The 20,913-nt window shown below is 46.5% G+C and overlaps 1 protein-coding gene across 2 annotated transcripts in view; it reads left to right on the top strand.

The window, feature by feature from the left end:
• Nucleotides 1–655: 655 nt before the first annotated feature.
• Nucleotides 656–20,913, top strand: part of NSD1 (nuclear receptor binding SET domain protein 1) — a 59,502-nt gene continuing 39,244 nt past the window's right edge. The window contains exons 1-3 of one of the 2 annotated variants that reach the window (XM_040077979.1): nt 656–1,285; nt 16,281–16,416; nt 19,274–19,446. In XM_040077979.1, coding sequence (XP_039933913.1) covers nt 656–1,285; nt 16,281–16,416; nt 19,274–19,446 — 939 coding nt within the window. The remainder of the gene's footprint in view (nt 1,286–16,280; nt 16,417–19,273; nt 19,447–20,913) is intronic. The other variant, XM_040077980.1, reaches the window with a different exon arrangement.

The raw sequence follows: 20,913 nt of genomic DNA, 5'->3' as shown, positions 1-20,913 counted from the left end.
CCGGGTGGGGGGATGCGGGGAGCGGGGCAGGCCGGGCCGGGCCGGGCCGGGGCGCGCCGGGGGGGGGCAGCACTGAGCGCCCCCTCCCCACCTCCCCCTCCCGCGGTGTGAGGGGGGGCCGTCGAGGGGGAGGGGGGGTGCTCGTGCGGGGGGGGGGGGGGGCGCAGGAGGGGGGGGGGGGGCCGGCCCGCGCGGGCGCGCGCGCGCGCTGATTGGCCGCGGCCGCCGAACCCCGAGAGCGGGGGCACGCGGGGCGGGGGCGCGCGCGCGCGCCCTCGCGGGATGGCGGCGGCGGGCGCGCGCATGCGGGGGAGGGAGGAGGAGGGAGGCGGCGGAGCGGCGGCGGGGCCTGGCCGGGCCGGGTCGGCGCGTCTCCCCATCCGCCCGCTCCGGGGGCAGGCGCCGAGCCGCCCGCGGCACCCGCAGGTGAGCGGCGGCCCTGCGGGCAGCGCCCGGCGGGGCGAGCGACCCCGGCGCCGGCCGTGTGCCGAGCCGAGCCGGGGTGGCCGGGCCGCGGCCTGGGGCCTGTAGTGCGGCGGTGGCGGAGCGGGGCCGGCGGAGCCCAGCGCGGCCCCCGGGTGCGGCTGCCATTTTGCGGTGCGGGCCGGGCTGACCCCATTGTGCTGTGCCCGCAGGTGGATGCCCGCCGCCCGGCATGGAGCAGGCCTGCGAAGTGAGCCGCCGCAGCTGCCTCGTCCCCTTCGGCACCTCGCTGTCGGCCGCCGAGCCCAAGGGCGGCCCCTTCGGCGAGGCCCGCGGCCCCGAGCCGCCCGCCATGCAACTGGCGGCCGCCAAGCCCGGCTACGGCCAAGACCCGTCGTCCTGCTACATCCCGCTGCGCCGGCTGCAGGACTTGGCTTCCATGATCAACGCCGAGTACCTCGGCGGTGCCGCCGACGGCAGTGAGGCCCTGCCCGACCCTGGCTCGCCGGGCCCCCGCCTGCCCGCGGCGCAGGACCCTGCGGCCGAGCTGCCCCGCGGGGCCCGGGCCTTCCCCCTGCTACTGCGGGACGGTGGAGAGGAGGCGCCGGAGGAGGAGGAGGAGGGCGCCGAGACTCCGGAGGAGGAGGAGGAGGACGACGACGACGACGATGACGACGACGACGACGACTACGAGGAAGAGGAGGAGGACGACGACGACGAGGAGGCGGCGACAGAGCCCGGCCCGCGGAGCCGCGGCCGCTCCGCTCCGCAGCGGGGCCCCGACAGCCGCCTGCAGCCGGCCGAGTCCGTGCCGGACGGCGGCCCCGGGGAGCAGCCTGAGTCCTCGGCCGCCCTGCAACTCGTAAGCACCGTCGGGGCGCGGGCGGGGGGGCCGTGGCCGCTGCCATTTTGCAGTGCGGCCGGGCCGGGCCGGCCGCGCTGCCTCCCTCGCCCCGGCGCCCCGGAGGATGGGAGCCATCTTACCGAGCGAGGGGACGCTGCCGGGGCCGGCGCGGGCTGTCACCGCGCTCACCGCGCACCTGTGTCCCGGCCCGGCCGCCCGCTCTCCCCCCCGCCGCTTTTTCTCCCGTCAGGAATAAGAGGCATCATCCTTCTGCCCAGCAACTCGCTGCGGAGTTCGGTGGAGTTTTTTTCCCCCGTTGGAAGGTGGTTTTTTTTTTTTTTTTGAGCGCAGTGCAGATGAGGAGGGCAGGAGGGAGCGTTCCCATCTCCTGCGGCTCCGGCTGAACGCTGTCAGAGGCTCTTTGTCTGGCCAGGCCTGAGGTTTTCGAGCTGTGAGACCTTGGCGGTGGCAGGGGACAGGTCGTGCCATGGCCTGACAGACCTCACGGGCAGCAAACCTTGCCTCTTACTCGGGATGATTTTTTTTTTTTTTAATTTCTCTACACTCTTCACAAATTTCTTTAATTATACTATAATTAATAAGAAGCAGAACTGATGGAACTGTAGGAGTTCTGAAAGGAGATAGATGCGTTTAGTAATTTTCTTGTGTAATTTGCTTTGGAATCCAAGTATAAGAGATGTTTCTCAGTGAAACCTTTTATTTACAGCCATATATGTATATTTCCTTCAGTTTCCGGTTGTTTGTTGGGGTTTTTTGTATATTTCTTCAATGTGTTTTTCAGCCTCAGGGTTCCTTGCGGGAGGATCCTCTGGGCTTTAAGTATTGATGCAGAGTTTGAAGATTAGCTCCTTTGACAGGACTAATACTGAAACCATCTTGCTCTCTAATTTCAGTAGAGCTGCTGCTGCTGGACAGATCGTGCTTGGGAGGCAGGATTGCGTTCCTTTGGGAACACTCAGTGTTCCTGCTGCGTGCTCTGGGAGGTGGGGAGCACTTGTCACAGTGCCCCGTGGAAGGGGCGATTTCAGGAAGATGCTAACAGCTGCTTAGTTTGTGGAAGAGTTCAGGCTTGTAGATACTCTTCAGCGTTTCTTGGGAAGAATCCCTTGGTCTCTGGTGGTGAAAGGCTGCTGTGGGTCTAAGGTTTGTTAGTCTCTTAACTTTGTTTCGCAGAGGAAAGCGGGATCTCTCGCAGACATGTGCTCGGTGATGCAGTTGTGGGAGGGTCTCACTTTGTAAACAGAAGCTCGAAAAGGTACTTTCACAACAGTTGCCTTTACAACGTGCTCCACGGAACTGCAGCTGGTAGAGTGACAAAACCGTCCTAGCAAGGGAGCCTGTTATTTGAATATGCAACAAGGGTTGACTTTTCCATACAACTGCCTTACCTGTGTGCTGTAGTTAGCCTTGCTGGGTTGTTCTGGTCACTTGAAAGCACAGCTGCATTCCTTAAAAAAAAAAAATACAAAGAAGAAAAGGTTGGTTGTTTTTTTTTTTTCCCCAACCTGGGGTCCTGCTTTCCTTAAGTCTTGCATTCTTTATTCAGTAAGTAAATGCATGTTGTCTGAGTGGTCCTTTATTTTAGCCCCACTGCTTGTGGAATGGGAGAAGACAGGGGTTTTCCTCTGCCAAGTTACCGCTGAGACAATTCAAATCTCTTAGTGGTTGAACGTGATATAGTAACAGAAATAACCAGGTTTGCTCTTCAGGTCGTGTATTCATTTAGGCATTTAATTCCAGTCTCATCTGTGTCTGGTAACTGGAATCAACTTTTTTTGAGAACTTGCTAAAACTTAAAACAAAAACCCACCCCCCAAAAAAAACCATCATGAATCCCTGGGAGTTCTGCACAGCTGTTTGTCATAGCTGGGCTACTCTTGCAGGTATCAGCTTTATGCTGCCTGTTGATGGGGCTCCTCCACCTTACAGCAAGACTGTCTCAGAGCTTTTATTTTTGAAGCTCGTGGCTCTGAGTGTGCCACTGCTGCTGAGACTTCCTATTTTGCCCGGAGGGAAGTGTGTGTGTATTTCACATGTCTGTGTCTGCCCCTTGCAAGGTTTGAATTTTTCGATAGGTGCTTGCTTTGAAAAGGCTGATTTCTGAAATGTCAGGAGTGCTTGCAGCAGAGGGCCAGAATTTGGTTTGGTCTTAAGTGGGATGCAAAGTCCACCATTTAAATAATGCCTCAGCAGGAGGGGTGGTGGCAGGTATTGTTTTGCATGGGGATTTGTTAATAGCCCTGGCACCTGCTGCTCTCAAACATTGCCCCAAACAGGGATGTTGCTCAGGTACCATTCACTTGTAAAGAGAGATGTGCATATTCTAAAGTAAAGCTATTTTAAGTGCCAACTTAATCTTCCCTCAAGGGCGTCTGAAGTTCCCAGCAGCTCCTGACAGATTTTGTGTTGTGAGGAAGGAAATGATAGCATCACTTCTTGGGTCTTGTTCTCCAGAGGTGGTGATACACTGTTGGCAGCTGCTGGCTTGCTGCCTTGTGCACATGCTGGGCTGTGGCCATTTAAATTTAAATGGCTGGTTGTTATTGAATGTTCTTTACCGTCCTGATGTGAGTTTGTCTGTAGTGCTTTCCTGGCATTCCCAAGTTACAGAGGTCCTGGACAGCATTATGTGGAGTTGGAGGGAGAGGTGAGTCCAGACTCCAGTGCTGGGGAGGGTGGGTATGGCCACAGAAGGTCTGAGTGCCATAGATATTGCTTGAATTAAGATGCTGAGGAATTTGAGCACGTGGACTTGTTTCTTGCAGAACTCTCACATGAAAATTTGCTTTTCTAATGTAACTTTTGATGCCTTGATACTTCAGTTTGTTGGCCTGTTGGTTTTTAGTTACTATGCGCAAAGTATGTTTGAGTCATTTGGGTTGCAGAGCGTTTGAGGAAGCAGAGTTCTTGGATTCAGGTACATCTGGGGCACTCCTGCTGTGTGTACATTTTGCATTCACAAGTTGTTTTCTCCCTGGGACCCTGATGGTTTCAGACTTCAGGATGTGCAGAGGTTTGCATGAGGCTCAGTGTTGCTTTTCATTATTATTTCCTTATTGTCCACTCCCACGATGCTGGAGTGTGGTGTTCAGGTAATGACAGTGAGGAAGAGAGCTACAGGGAAATCTAGAGCCAGATGTTTTATCTCTAAGAATGGCTGCTTCCAGGGATTGAGTGTGAGGAATGCATGAGGCACGTGTGTAAGGCTCCTGGAAGGTTTTGGCTTTACCAGAATCACACTGTTTGCACTGTGTTAGAAGTACTGAACGCCAGCAGAGTCCTCTCTAGAATTAATCCATGATGAACTTAGGTTCTGTCCTGATCTGCAGCTGTGGAAGGGTACTCTTATTATAAAGTGTTGGTGTTGCCTATGTGAGAGTTACTCTGGTGCTTGATTTATTAACTGACGTGTCTGGTGCCATTTCTCTCTCTGCTAAAAATAAAATGAAGGAACCAAAGCCACGTGATCCTCACTACTCCTGTAAACATTTCTGAAAGAATCTCCTACTACAGACTGTTGATCTGAGATGTACCTAACTGCTGATAACGTTATATCCCAGAGATACAGTATATATGGCAGTGGTTTGTTTTAGCAGGGAACATAAAATTCCATCTTCCTGATGAAGAGGTGAATTCTCCTGTTTGGCTGTCAGTGATTCCTGCAAGCATCATCTCCCACTCTGTGCACCTGGAGAGAGCAGGGTCTTTGTGTGCTACTGTCCCCATGCTTCTGATCTTGCGCACATCCCCCTTTGCCACTAGGATTTACACCTTTTGGAAGATGGTGGTATTTCACAGGAAAGAGCACGTAGCTGGATCGTGCCTTGCTGTGCAGCCTGAAGGCACCCACCAGCCTTGTACTGAAGGGCATTCCTATTTCAAATAGCTCTAAACTTACTTATAAAGGACTTCAGCTGTGCTGTGTGTCCAGAAGAATGGGAATCTCCACAGTGAGGGCCCCTGTCCTCGCCTGTGTTATTGGTCGACCGTAAGTTTTTGAGGTCCTTAATGACTTCATGCTCTCACGGTGTGATGATGCTGCATTGCCACTTGGTCACAGTGGAGGTGTGACTGGGTGGGTGTTAGGAGGTGTCACAGGAGGACCTGCTGTGTGTGAGGGTGTGAGAGCAGCTCATTCCGAGGGTTTTGAACAGTGTGTAGGATCCAGAGTTCTCCTGCACAGCAGGTTGGATCCTGGAAGCGTTTTATCATGGCATTTGGCTGAGATTGCCCTTCCTCTCCTTGTTTCATTGTATTTGTTCTCTGATTGCTGATTAGGTGTGAAATATCTGTTTGTGTACGTTGTGTTACAGGAAATGACTTTGTTTCTCTAGAAAATACCCGTGTGCCATGTGAAATTTGAATGACTGATGCCTTTGTGGTTCATGTTCTGAAGCTGAACCTGTCTGTTTGCAAAGAGCAAAACCAGAGGTATTTTCTTGCAGATTGGACAGATTTGAAAGTGATGTTTTACTGGATATAGTGACAGAAACTTTTGTGCAGTTTCTGCTTTCTAAATTTAAAACTTAATTTTAAAACTTGAACAGGAGAGAAGTTGTTCATGCAATGTCCTGGTTAATATTCTCTTTGCAGTTGTGAGTCTGGCAATAATAGAAATTAAATTGGCTTTTGCAGGTGTTTTTTTGGGCTGGATGCTGCCTCTCAGGCTCTGCTAAATGACTGTATGTGCTGGTGATTTCTTTTGGAAGAGTGTACCTCCCACAACTTGAACCATTTTTTCCTAACAGATCTTAGGTTGTTGAGGGTAAAGTGATTCAAGTTTTACTGTTAGAACTTTCTCTCAAGCCTTGATAAAATCAATGGTAGTGGCTCAGTTTGATGCTAGAGGAGTAACCTTTGACTTCAGAGCAGCATATTCTGCATGAATTTGTTCATTGCCTCTTGCAATGTAGCAGCTTCTTGTTGCACCTTATTACACCCTTGTTCCCAGAAGTGGGGTTAAACTGTGTGACGTGCAACAATTAAGTGGTTTTTTTTTTTTTATCCCCAAGTTAACAAATCTATAGCTAACTGAAGAGGTGGACTCTGAATATGGTGAACGAGCTATTTGATCCTCAAGAAAAAAACAGTGTTTTCTAGAATATAATTGCGATTGTATTTCTTAAAAATATATTTGTAGCTCAGAAATCGGTGTTATGGTGATGATCAATTTTCAGGGCAGTTGCTTGGAATGTACTTCTGCTTTTCTTGCCTGCGACTGACAATTTATTTATAGTAACTTTGATTGCTTTTCAGTTATTTGCTTTGGCATTTAGAAACGCAAAGGGAATAGAAACATCGGAAAGAGGAAATCTTAGCAGGCAGGAGTTGTCCTGGGAGTTAAAAAGCAACAGCTTAGGTGAATGCCACTTCTAATACCAAAAATCAGTGACCTGTCTGCACAGAGCTTTCTGGTGCAGAATGGTAGCACAAGGGAGTTTGGCATGGCTGCAGAGCTGTGGTGCCGTGCTGAGGAAGACTGTGAGATGGAAGGTTTGGAGTCCCACTGCTTCAGTCCTGGACAGGAGCACAGGCATTGCTTTGGCTGATCTGAGTGGGTGCTCCTGACCCCAGTGCCCAGGAGAGGGCAAGATGCTGCCCATGTGTTGGAGCAGGTGCCAGTTGAATTGCTCTGTTCTTGTTAAATTAGAAATCTGGTTCCAGCCCAGCTGCTCACAGTGGCTCTGCAGCAGTGATTAAATGTGCGACAGAGATAAAGATGGCCTGGGTGTCCATCCATCTCTTTTGTGCCCAAAAGCATTGATGAAGTCAGGAGGAATTTCAGCAGTGTGTCTTGCCTCTACTGAAGGATGGTAAAGCACTTGTTAAAATTGACATGCTGACTCTTTGTGGTTATCGTTAAGATTTATCTCACACGGTTCTTTGGAAAAATGGCAAAGAGAAGTTGGGAGAAAAGTCACCTTTGTATCACTTCTTTCCCTCTCAGGGACAGCCCTGGTCCTGGCTGGTGCCTTCACTGCTGTGTCTAGCACAGCTGGAGCTGAAGGGTTGTGCTAAGTTGCCTGTACTGGTTGTAGCCTTGGCAGTGATGGAGCTGCACAATCCACAGGTTGAATGAGTGAGTGGCTTTTCCAGCAGCATTCCCTGCTGTCTCTGTGGGGCTGAGGTGCTGCTGGGGCTCTGGGTGAAGAGCAAGGCTGCAGGGGGAAGGGGCACCACATGAGTGACATCAGGGAAGGGAGTGTTTTGGGAGCCCTGTTGGTAGCTGAATCACAGGAAAAGCGCAGCACATCTGCAGTCCTGGAGGCTTTTCCGTGTGTTTTCCCATCCTCTTCCTCACGGGGTAGGCCACTGGGGTAGGAAGGGTTGGCAAGAAAAGCTTTGAGTGAGTTCTTGATAGGGAGCTGGTTCTGTTGGTTAGGTGCAGCAGTTGGGACAGCTGTGGATGCTGCTGGAGATGGCACATCCCACTGCTGGGCTCTTCAGGAAAAAAACCAGTTTTATAGTAAAATAATTGTGCAGTAAAATAGCAGAGTAATTTGTTCCAACTTGCAGACACTCATCAGAAATAATGCACTGGGGGCTCCTTTTATATTTTCAGACACGGACTTTTGCATGTGAGACACCAGAAGTGTAGTTGGGTGGAGCAGTTCAAGTGTTGCATCCAAGCCAGAGGATGGAATGCCTTTTGGTGTGGTATTCTTTAGGAAAAAGTGAGCAGTGAATTTCCTGCACAGTAGTGTCTCAGCACACTGGAAATGGCCAGTTTCTTTTTCAGCTCCTGTTGTGCTTGCAGTGCTGAGTGTGCAGTGAGGCTCTTGCTTTCAGCCCTGCTTGAAGCTTCCATGTTCCACTTGTTTTGGAGGAGTGTGTTCATGATTTTCCCTCCCACTGTTGATGGAAAGATAGAAACCTGCTGTTGCCTGTCAGGAGAAGGGTGAGGAGCTGAGTGGTTATCACCCTTTTAATAGTTCCTCCCCTTGCCCTGATGTTACTTTGTTTGGTTTTCCTAAGCACCTGTTCAGACTTCCTACTGTTCTGGCTAATGTGGTGACTGCCCGCAGATTTCTAAATAACAGCAGTAAACCAAGTCAGATTCCTCTTGATTCTAGCTGGCTGTCCTCTCACAATGTTTAGGAAGCTGGATTCATCACAGAAAGGTTTGGAAGCCTCTTGGAAGTGTAAGTTTGTAGTACCTGGTGCCTGAAGCGTCAGCTTTCCTCAGATCATGGCTTTTGAGTGTGGATATCAGGAAATAAATAAGCTTAAGATAAATTTATTTCCCTGCTAGTGTTCAAAAATTGTGATTTCAATTTTAGTAGGAATTCAGAAAAAGCAGTAGAAGTTTTAAGAGCAAATTAAAACTTAATTTTATGTGAATAGAGATTCTATTTCTTTTGGAAAAATGGTGTTGTTGGGTAGGGGGACTTACATACTGAATGCCACCTCATTTTCAGGAGGTTATGGTTTTGTACAAGAGGCATCTTTTTATTTGTATTAGCAAAGTGGGATCATCCCTTCCTCTCCTGTAAATAAAAACTTCTGCAGAAAATGAGATTGGTAAACATCCCTTAAATGTTGGCTGCTTTTAAAGAATCCCATGGACTTAAAAAAAATCCAAACAACATCAACAACCAAAACAAGCAAAAAGCCAGTTAATTTAATTTAATTCAACCCAAACTCAGACTTTTTAGCTGTTGAGGTTCTAGTACAGTATTCACTCTTTGCTCTGTACATGTTGTTCTCTAGTTTTACTTCATTCTGGTTACAGCTTAAGCTGTAATGAATAGAGCATACATTCTAATGTTCTATACATATATAAATGAGAATAGCCAAGTTTCATTTTGCGTAGTGTGAATCTGTTTTTCATTTCATGGATTTAAAAACTTTGTGTCTGAAAAATGAGCGCTGTGTTTATCTGATGTCTTACTTGTGAGCAATTTGATAATGCATAGAGGAGCACAAAAGTAAGGCTGAGAAGGGGACAAATCTGATGACCTGGTTTCAGTTAGAGGTTTTTTTAGCTTGTTCTCTGACATAAGAAGATATTTGTGGGTAATTGTTCTTTGTGGGAATGTGCAAAATTTTGGTAATACCAGCAGTTCCTCACTCACTGGAACAATTAGTGCTGATTAAAAGAGCCAGATTTAAAGAGAATGTGGTTTATCATTTAAAATGTATGCAGATAAGCGAGTATGAGAGTCTGTCCTCTGCTTCAGGCTCCTGGAAGTGGTCTGAAATCTTCTGTGTGTTAGTGGATTTCTCTCCACCAGGGATCTGGGTGAGATCATACCCCTTCTCTCCCACTTCTCCTGCCTCCCTCAAACCTTGCTGTCTGGTGCATTTCTGGTAATTAGGATGCTGAAGTGCCAAAGCTTTCTCTTGCACTGCTCTTCCATCCAATCCATAAGGAAAACTATCTCCACTGAGTGGAACAGGGATGCTGTTAATCAATTATCTCGGAGACTGAAATTTGGTGTTCTCTTGTCTTTATATAAAATCTGTGTGTGGATAACTCCTGAACTTGATAGAAATGCTTCAGGATGTAGGAATTACTCAAAGCAGTCCAATCTGCTCTCTTGATTTTAGCCTTTCAGAGTAGTTAATATGTACATATGGACCCTGAAAATCTTCAGTATCCTGGAAAATAATACTAAAAACTGGCCAAAGACAACAAATACCCACAAGCATGTTGATAACAGAAGTTTGGTCTGTATCATAGTGTCTGCTGTATTTTTTGCTAGTGAGTATTTAATTAGTGAGTATTTAACACTTCTGGATGATAATGGTCCCAGATAAGAGGTAGTATACTTTTTCAGACATACTAGGTCAGACGCCTGTTTGCTTTTTGCTGCGGTGCTGAAGCTGAAGGAAGACTGGAGCAGTTGGGATGGAGGGCATGTCCCCAGCAGCAGCACAGGCTGCTCATGGGCTTCCAGCAGGCTTCTCCAGCTGCTCTGTTTGATTTGAAGCTTGCCATAAAGTCCTGGTGTGATTATTGCTCTGGTTTCTTCAGATGTGCCAATGTGTGCCATGGTTTGGGTGAGGGTTTTGTCCATGTGGGCTCCAGTTTGGCCTACCCCTCTCTCTGCAGGGATTGATTCCTGTAAGTTTTGTCACAGCGAGTGCAGGGTCAGCATTGCAGCCTCTTTCTCTAAAGGCTTACAGCTCCTGTGCTTGGTAATGGTGCTTTGTGTGGAGGAAACTTGGGTGATCTCTGTTTGCTTAGTTTCAAATATTTCTTAAGCTATCAAGTACATACAATTTCCTTTTCTCTCAATTTTCTTGGGGTTTTTTTTTTTGGGTTTTTTTTCAACTGGTTTGGTTTTGATTTCAGAAAAGCTTCTTTAAAACATGAATCTTTGCTTATAAGAATTATTATTTTGGGCTTTCATCCCAAGCAGTTACTGATTTTGCTTTGTTGTTCTTTGTCTCTTCTCCTTTTTACCTTTCCATGCAGCATTCCCAAGCAAAGGTTTTTTTCCCAGTACTCTCCTTCTCTCTGTGTCTGTTCATTTCTCAGTGCACAAGTGTTGGGGCTGAGTGAAGTAACGAACCATGGATCACTCAGACTTCTTTCCATTCTCCCTTCATTAAGAGCAGTACAGAGGTAGCAGCTGACCTTTTAACTATCTGTCAGCAGCAGTCACTGTGTAGGAATTGCATCCATTGCTGCTTCATTCCTATGACCAGAGGTAAAGGATGTGGATCCCCTGAGACAGGAGTTGTATGGACAGAGGGATAATCCTGAGTGCTGAGGTTAAAACTGTTCTGCCTTAAACTGTACTAACTCAGTGAGGTTGTGCTGTAGCTGGAGGGAAATCCCATCTCCTGAAGACTCTTGGGGTGGGTAGCTTTAGCAATGCCCTGCCAGGCTTGGTCTGGGAGTATTTTTATAGGGAGAACTTGCCCCAGTTGCTGCGTCTCCTTTTGTGAGGGCAGAGGGTGAATAACCTGTTCCACTGAAATGGCTGGGAGTGGCCTGTCCTAGGCACAGGGTACCTGTGACACCAGCTGTGGGGTTGGTTGTGCTAGTGGATAACTTCTTTGTAGAATCACAGAATGGTTTGGGTTCGAAGGGGCCTTAAAGACAATGTAGTTCCAGTGCCCAGCCATGAGCAGGAGATTGCTCAGAGCTCCATCCAACCTGACCTTGAACACTTCCAGGGATCCAAGGGTATTCACAGCATCTCTGAGCATCAGCTTCACAGGGAAGAATAATCTAAACCTACTCACAGATTATGGCCATTCCCCTCCTCCCGTCACTCGGTGTCCTTGTAAGAAGTCCCTCTCCAGCAGGCTGTTTGGCCCAGGCTATCCAGGTGCCTTCAAATGTCATCTTTCCATCAAGTTTGTTTTGGTAGGGGTTTTTTTCTGGTGGAAAAGCTGTTGATCTTCAGCCAGCTCAGCCGTATCTGGCATTGGTGGCTTGTAGGAATTAGATGGACTTCTTGTCATCTCAGAATGTTAGGAAAAAAATTGATGATCACCAAACTTAAAGGAATAAAAGGTAATGGTGTGGGGGCAGGCTGGGGATTGATCCTCAGCAAGCTTCCAGTTCTAACTAATAAGAAGCAGGTATTGGGAACAGTTTTATCCTGGGCATAAATGGAATGCAGGGAGAAGCACGAGAGTTGCTGGCCTGGGAGTGAGAAGTTTTGAAGAGAGCACTGGAAGTTTATGGGGCAGAGTTGTTGCTGTTTCTGCCTCTGGCAGTGATGTTTGGGCCAGCTCATGTGTGGGGTGTGGCAGCCACCAGTGTGGTGAGATCTGCTCAGGAGATATCCCTATCCCATGCTGCTGCTGCAGGGCCCTGGGCAGGTATCTGCTGTACACTCAGAGGAAAAGGTTATTAGTGTCATTGTTTACACTCTTGGTTAATTACCCTTTGGATGTGGCTGCCTCCTTTGATTTTCATCCTTGGCTCTGATTCTGTCTAGTTTGTGCCTGAAACAAGCTTGGCAGGATTTCCTCCATTATTTGGGGGGGGTCAGTGGCTTCTTTCTTGGTTTTCTTCATCATCCATACACACAGTCTCTTTTGCTGCCCCAGCTTTTCTGCAAAACATGTTCTGTCCCTGGCTTCATTGAGTAACATTGTTTATAATTAAGTCAGGAATAAACTGTAATAGGGCTTTTTTGGCCAAGCATTTCCACAGTGTCTTTCCAAAGCAGGTCTGAAATGGAAGTGTGCAGGGCTACAACAGCTACAGATCAATCCTTGATCCCTGGACAGATGCCTCTTTGGGTATATGAAATTGCAAATTTGAAATTGCCTGTAAGAGCAGACATATCTCTGCCCTTTTGTGTGCAATTCAGTCTTGCTGTGGCTCTGCCAAGGTGGTCACATCCCTGGTCACGCTGTTGGAGCACGTGGGGTGTCTGCAGCTGCGTCTCCAGCTGCACTGGAGGGGTTGATGCTGCTCTGATTTTTATTCAGAGATGTCCAGTACTTCAGGAAAGGTGCACCCTGTGGCTGTCAGCATTGTCTGTGTTTGTGGGCTTTTGCTTTGTGCCACTTCTTCCAGCAAGATGAATGGATTGAACAACAGCTTCCAGTGACAGAGCCAAGAGTGGTTACTGGATAAGGGTTATTTTTTCCACTTTTTAATGGTGTGGCTATTTTCAAGGGAGAAAGATTGGTGACAGACAGCTGAGGACTGTATGTTTACCAAAATAAAAACACTTTAAAAATCTATGCTTTCTTTGCTTGGTATGTTTCATTATTTGCTGTATGGTGAGAATTTCAAGGGTGTAAAGGTACTTAACTTTCTTATAGAAAGCCTCCTTCTCGTGAAGCTGAGCACCAGTGTTTGGTGTTTCACTTAGTGAACGCAGACCAGTGTGTTTGCTTGGCATAGTACAAATTCAAGAGATGACTTTGCAGGTGGTTTTTGTGTCATCCTGCTGCTGAATCTTGGCTTGTGACTGACCCCTTCCACGGTGATCATTTGGGGTCTTTGGTGGAGAGGGTTTGATTAAAAATATCTGCAAGGTATAGTCTTGTTTTGGCCAGAAATAGCACAGAGTCATCTGAAATGCTGCATATCATCTTCGGGTTTAGGCTGTTGCTTGTCCCATCTGAACAGCAAATTAATACCAAACATTTCATAACAGAGTAGATAGCTTTGACTCCCTTGAGGAGAACATCAAACAATACAAAACTGTTGTTCTTCATCAATGGAAAAGGTCCTGTCCTTTCCTTCCTCATTAACCTAGGTTCTTACCGACTTTAATTTCTTCAGTGAATCTCCACTGGAGCTACAACATGGCACTTACTCAATCTGCAGTGCCTCACAAATTTTCTTGTTATTTAAATACTTGAATATTTCCATGCTCCAAAGGTGAACAGTGTTGTGATCAGATGTAGGGGACTAAGTCTGAAGTTTATTTTTTTAAAAAACTTGGGCTTTCCTCAGCTTACAGAGAAGTCACTGCAGGGCTAAATTTTTGACCATCAGGATTTATCAGCAGTCTGATCTTGGCATAGCAAATGCTAATTTTAATACAGAGTGAAATTTGTTGTATTCTGACATAAGAAATGTATGCTCTGGGGCCATAATTTTTCTATCATGCTGCAGAGTTTAAAGGAAGAGACTTAACTGTACCTGGGTAGGGCTATAACTGCTGCCTTTGCTCCTCTGCTGTTGACTTTTCAGTGTTACAAGTTTTGAAAGTCCCTAGCAGATATTTTTTTTTTCCCCGTGTAAAGAAAAAAATGCTAAGGCATCTCTGGCAGGTTGGTGGGATTTAGGGAGAGTAGAGAGGAAAATTATGCAAGACAGTGACCTGCTCTGCTGCACATCCTGTCACAATGCTCTCCCTCGGGACATGATGCTTCCTGATCCGCCTCGGTGACCTGCTGGTGGAGACTTTGTGGTGGGTGATGGTGAGTCCAACACCTGACTGCTAATGCTGGGGAAATGAGAGAGGAAACTGGGCAGGAATGAGAATAGCTGCTGACTTCTTGGAAAGAGGTTTAGGCATTGTCTGAATAGTTTCTTGAAAGCCACCTTTTTACTCGGCTGGGGTGTTGGAGGTTGACAAAGAGTTGATTTAAATGCAGACTTGCCTAAGGGCAGGGGTTGTGGGTGTGCTTCAGGTGGATCAATGTGAATGGCTCTGGCAAATCTCCAGTGAGGTTTTACGGCTCCAGGCTCCATCCAGTGACCGTGCTCAGGTTACAGTTGTCAGTGAGATGCACATCTATTGTATGTGTATGCACAGCATCGGAGATAATCAGCTGGGATATACATGTGTCCCTCAAAGCCCAGGCTGGAAATCTGTGTAAAAAAAATTTCGGGCCAAAGTCACGTTTACAAGAACTCAAGCAGGAAACACACACACACACACACACACACAAAAAAAAAAAAAAGGTTTGCATCTGAAAGTGCACATCTGCATTTTAAAAGCAATAGCCAAGGCAGCACCTCTGGTTCCTGTGCTCACTGATAAAGCTGGAGACACAGAGGCTGCAGCAAGGCACTGGCTGAGAGGAGCTGCAGACCCCTGCCCAGAGCTGTTCACATTCCCTGTTCCTGAACTCCTGCTCAACATTAAGTTATTGCGTGGCTTTTGATGAGTGAGTGAAAAGAATTTCAATAATGTAGTCTGTAACCTTATTACGTGCCTTTTTTCATGTGACAGGGTTTATTCTTTTGTGTTTTCTTTAACCACATGAAGAAGACACATAAAACTCAACGAGAAACGGAATATACCTTTTATTAGAGAGGTCTGTTGTGTTTTAGTTGCTGGGATGTTGAGCTGGGTATGGCAAGAGATGTGCCTTGAGCAGGGTGGTTAGCAGGATGGAGAAGTGAAGCAGAAAGGTGTGTGTGCTTTAATGAGGAACTTTAAAGCATTGAAGCTCACAGCTTTAATGAGGAGCATATTCTCATGTTTACTGGCAGGAAAAATACCTAGAGTGCTTCTTGGAGCTCCTGAAATGCTGAACCCACTTGGGACATGCTGGTGGGTGCTGCTGAACAGGCAGGATACGCCACAGCTGGGGACAGGGACTCTTGTATCCTGTGAAAACCTATTGTATCTGTCTTGGCTCAATTATTCACAACACCAAAGCTCCTAGATCCTCTTCTTGGCAGAGATCCTGCTGGTAAAGCACATCCAGCCAGAGCGGCTTCGTGCTTCGCAAGCAGCGCAGGATCTGCTCTCAGCTCTCGGGCAGTGACACAGAAGTGGCATTAAACAGCTTCAGGGTTTGTGTATTGAAAGATTTTGGTGTTCTCCTGGCTGCTGCACAGCCCTGAGAAGCTGAGAGGGTTTGGGTGACTGTCTGCAGAGTGGATACTTGTGAGCAGGCAAGGTCGCTGTGTCTGTCTGTGTCCTAGAGGGGGGTGACTGCTGTTATGCTTCTTTTCTGCTCCGTAGTTTTGGGGCAAAGCAACACCAGATCTGCTCATACAAGCTAAACATTAGTATATAAGATTTTTTTTTTTTTTTGTGATTGTACCTGTCCTTGGTTTCAAATATTTTCTGGTGAAGCTTTTACCTGAACACATCTGAGAAGCAGGAAAGTTACTAACTTGTAGATTCCAACTCTTTTTTTTTTTTTTTTTTTTTTTCTTCCAGTTGATAAACACTTATTTTGCTGTTCTTATCATATCTCAGTTAGGAAAATTCACTGTCTCTTACTACTTCTTTTTCAGTATGTTACAACCTTTGAAATTAACAAACTGGGGTTGGTGAAATAACGGGGGTCTAATAGCGACTCCAAATATTTACCTGTTCAAATGTGTGAAGTTTGAGTGCAGTCATTTACCAGATGTCATGTTACTTACTAAAAAAAATAACAAAAACCTTCTCAAATCCTCTTACCGTTTTGTTCTTTTAGAAGAATGCGGAGAACCATTGTGTTCTTTGAAGGTGTAGGAGCCACTAAGTGAAATCAGGACTTGCTTTTTAATGTAAATGTCTCTGCTGTCCCGTGTAATCTGCACACAGGGGGGGAGGCAAATCTCTTCAAAAGCATCTGGAGCTTTAGTGATTTCTTGTGTTCTGGTTTTTCCCCAAAGATCCGAGCCAAGAAGAAACCTACTCCAGTGAAGTATGAAGTTGGGGATCTTGTTTGGGCCAAGTTCAACAGACGCCCATGGTGGCCATGCACAATTTGTCATGACCCAGTGCTGGACTGTCACTCAAAAATGAAAGGTACTGTATCTGCTCAGACCACAAAGTGGAGGTGTTGTGTATGGCAGGATGCTGCAGTTTTAAATTAATTTTAAAAGCATTTCTGGCCTTTGGAAGGTGTTAAGAAATAAACTCTGCTGTGGAAAACAAGACCTGGATCCATAAAGTAGAGCTAAATGAGGGAGGTGGCAGGAAGAAGAAGGGGCTGGGTGTGGTGACGTGGCACAGATAGCTCTTGGACATTTAGGCTTTTCTTCCCAGACTGTAGGAAGGACAAATAGCTGGGCTAAGCTCAGGGCAGTGCTAAAGAAAGAGCAGGGAAAGAAAAAAAAAAAAGAGCTCTCAAAAGAGTTATGCAGAGAAAAAGGAGATGGATCAGAGAGTTGCAACAGGTGAGGAAGCAGAGCTGAGAAGTTTGGAGTTTGTGAGGACACAGAGAGTTGTTCTTGGAGACAGGGAGGCTGGAGGGACTGAGGAGTGGAGTGTGGGCTAGTGCAGTGTAGCTGCTAAATCACTGAAGGTGTGATGGGAGCGTGTGCATGGAAGTTAAATTTTTGGGTCCTGTTTGGCACAAGAAAGTAAGAGTCTGTTGTTAGGGAAATTCTGGAAAAATGAAGAGATGGAGCTTCATATGTGGATGTTTAGGGGATAGTGTGAGGAGAGATGGGCAAATATGACAGAGCTGTGTGTGCTTGACCACAGGAGAGAGCCAGGAGGGCAGAAAGAGCCTTAAAAGATCAAGACAGGTGAGTGATGGAGAGAACAGAAGGGAAGTGATTAATTGTTTGCTTTTAGTATACCAGATGCCACGGGGAGACTGCCACAAACAGAAAGGCTTATTTGTTCCTGCTTTCCCCTTCTGATTCTTTTTGTTCTGTGGGCACCTGGAAACCCCTTGGACTGGTGTCCTCTGCCACTGACAGCTCTAGACTGATGAGATTGCCCCCCAGTACTGTATTGTCTCCAGGTTTTGTGGGCCTTGCCAGCCTAAGCACAAGTGCTGGGCATGAGTGGAGTTCTTTTTCAGTGGCCATCAGCTCAGAGCCGCTGCTGTTGCTCTAGAGACATGAAGTACCTTTTCCTAGTGGTGCTCACATCATCCCCAAGCCTGGTTGCTGAAGTCTTCTTTCTTCATCCATCATGAAGTCTCCCACTTCATCCTTTGGGAGGCATTTTTCCTGATTCTAGCGAATCCTGAATATGCTGTTAGTCTTTTTCCAGCTCTCAAAATCATGTCGGAGATGTTTCCAGAAGGTATGCTAATAAATATTCTCCCCCCACATCCCTGCTCATGAAGTTTTGAGCAGGATTTAATGTATACAGCTGTCCAGTATTCCCCTCTCAGCCTGTGCATGACGATTTCTAATAAAGGAATTCTGCAGGGGAGGAAAAGCTCTGTTAGCAAGTTCCAGGAAGGCCTGCTCTCCAGCCACACGATGGACTTGCCCATCATTGTTTTATCTGTGTTCAGACCAATGGAGCTCAGGGGAAAATTGTATTTTCCAGCTGTGGCTGTATGTAACCTGCTTGTCCTCCCTTCCCAATGCCAAGGTGGCAGAGCAGGTGGATCTGAACTCTGGCACTTTTGGGCAGGAAGAACTGGACTCTGTGTGCACTGTAGGAAGCACAGTCCTGCTGCCTTGGCTCTCCTGTTGCCAAGGGAACAAGCCCTTCAAAACAAGGCAGGTCGCTTCAACCTCATCTTTTGCTGAAAGCTCTTCTCTTGGGATTTGAGAAATGGTGTTCAGTTAAAGGCAGTTTACCTTTGCTCAGCAGCTCTTGTCTCCCATAGCTGTGAATGGCGTGGATGAAGTCTGTGATCTTTGCACTTGGTTTGATGTTGTTCTGGTCATTGTTTGGCATCCTCTCAGTGGTCTTGGTTAGAATCTCAATTTCAGCATCACCTAAAGCCTGACTGTGCTGGCACCCTGGCAGAGGCAGCACAAACCAGGTGGGCTGGAAGTGTAATCTGCCTTTTCAGAGGGTGAACGTGTTTCCAGGAGAAGGTTAATACATTGCAGCAAACTGCTGGGAGAAGTTTATATCCTTTATTTTTAAGTGTTGTTTGCTCTGTTCTAACGTTTGTGACCTGTCCTTTTCCAGCAGCACACCCAGTACTGATTCAGTTCCTACTTGTACCATGTGTGTTCAACATTCTTGCTGAGAAAGTACCTTTAAAGAATCTTTGAATGTGTTTTTATGATTGAACTCCTTCTCTTTCTCTGCACCTCTGCGCCTGAAGTATGGAGAAACTCATTGCAACTAATGTTATCATGTTGCACCTAATCTTTTCAGTGTGTATGCATGTGTTTGCTTAAATGCTGTTCATGTTTTGTGTCCTAAATAAGACTTTGTTTGGTATTAAAGCATTGAACAGAATGGGATGTACCGTGATGGGGGAGTCTCAACCTGTGTAAGTCCTATCCAGAAGGATGTCAGTTCTGGGTGTTGCCAGCACCCTTGTGTTTTCCCAACGGTCAAGTGCTCTGAACTGTTTAATCATTAATCAGGGAAATCAGCAGAAAAGAAATGTTCTGCCTGGAGTGTTGTGTCTCAAGGAAAAAATATTTAGCTCTGCTTTTTTTTTTTTTTTTTTTTTTTTTAGCAGTCTTTGCTGTAGGAAGATGACCAATCATAGGCATGTTAATCAATTGTTTGTAAGAAAAAAAGCCCAAACAACTTCAAACTAGAGTCTAGAATATAGACAGCAGCAGTCAAAGGGGTCTCCCTTAGTTGCGAGTAGAAATCCCCAGAACTGGCATTTATGTGGGAATGTTGTTGAGCAAAATGTAATTGAAAATTGTTACGGTTTTCTGTGTCTTTGTGTCTTTATTCTGTTACATACAAGGCGTTAATTTTGTTAAATTTTTTGAAATAGTTTCCAATCAGAGACCATACCGAGAGTACTATGTGGATGCCTTAGGAGAACCTTCAGAGAAAACCTGGGTTGCTGGGAAAGCTATTGTCCTCTTTGAAGGGAGACATCAGTTCGAAGAGCTGCCTGTTCTCCGGAAAAGAGGAAAGCAAAAGGAAAAAGGCTACAAACATAAGGTGAAAGAGCTGTTTTCTGTAATATGTTTTTTATTTCTTTGAATCTGCACAGTACAAAATATTCCTTTATGCCTGGATTTGTACTTTTGACAGCTTCTGTGTGACTGACTGCAGCAAGGCAGCCAGGGAAGGGATTCTTTGCTGTCCTTACAGCAGCGTAGTTTATAAACTGCCAGGATTTTCCAGGCTCTCTTCTATGCTGGGGTGTGGCCTGCTGCTTCTAGTGCCCTGGACAGCTCTGGAAGGCAGAGGAATCTGGGCTCTGTTGGTGTGGGATCTGTTCAGTGGCACAGCACTCTCCTGATGTGGATTGCAGCACTGCTAAAAAACTTCTGTGCTCTCTGGCAGCCTCCTTTGGCTGCTCTGAATCAGAGCTGGAGTTGCATGCTTCGCTAGATCGCTGGCTGAGATAAAGCAGTGGGGTTTTTAGCACTGCTTCAGTAATTCTCTTTATAGAAACCTGTTAGGACTTATAATTTGACTTGGAAAATGCTTTGTCAGTGAGCCTGTGGGAATGAGTTTTGTGGCTCATCGCATCGTCTCCATTTCCAAACATAACAGCCCTGAGCAGTTGTAGCCAGTTAATGTAATGTGACACAGGGGTCTGGTCTATGTCTTTAGGAAGGTGACTGCAGAAATTAACTCGTTAGAATTGCTGAAGTGAAGAGCTACAGAGGCTACTGTAAGAGAGCAAATAGTTACACTAGGCAATGGTATCTGGTTTTTCTTTTTCTCTTACTCTAAAGCTTTATAACCTACGTTAGTGCAGAACCGTCAGATTGATTGTGCTCTTGCAGATGTGAGTCCCTGGGGGCAATGGCCTTATTTGGTTTTTCTTTTCCAAGGGCATGTTCAGTATCTTCTTCAAGGACTTGTCTGCTTATGCTCTCAGCCCTCCCAAAAACTGGTGACATGCTCCCAAGAAATTTCTCTGGTCCTAGAAGTGCTGCATGGCTGAAATCTCATTCTGTATGGAAATGGATTGCCAGCATGCCCGCAGTAGAGGGAATCAAATGTTTGTTGCTCACATAAATGTCCAGGTTTGCACCCCTGAAAACCAAAATCGATGCAAAGCTGAGAGTATTTGGCTGGATTGCTATCAGGCTTCATAAAACTTCTTGAGTCTGCTGAAATGAGACTCTTGGTTTGGGTTTTTCTTTAAAAGAAAAGTGTCAGCAATGTGAGTTGTTCCTCCAACCTTGGAATTGGTTTTGATTTTAGGAGCAGTTGTGAAACTTTTGGTTTGCTGTTGTGCAGCCAAAAACTACACATGCAGATAAGAAACAAGTTTCTTGTTGATTTTGAGAATTAGCAGAGGTTCCTGTTAAGTATGCAGAGAGCTTTCTGCATAAAAGATAACTCTGTATCTTTGTCTAAAGATACAGAATTAAACTGGGAGACTTCTCAGGAATGGATGTTTTTGAACTTTAGGTAGAGCACATCTTAGATGTGTGTGGATCTCATGTT

Source organism: Hirundo rustica, chromosome 14 (genome assembly GCF_015227805.2).
Source record: "Hirundo rustica isolate bHirRus1 chromosome 14, bHirRus1.pri.v3, whole genome shotgun sequence".
Lineage (NCBI taxonomy): Eukaryota > Metazoa > Chordata > Aves > Passeriformes > Hirundinidae > Hirundo > Hirundo rustica.
The sequence above is the reverse complement of the archived record's forward strand: the minus strand, read 5'-3'. Positions and strand labels throughout refer to the sequence as shown.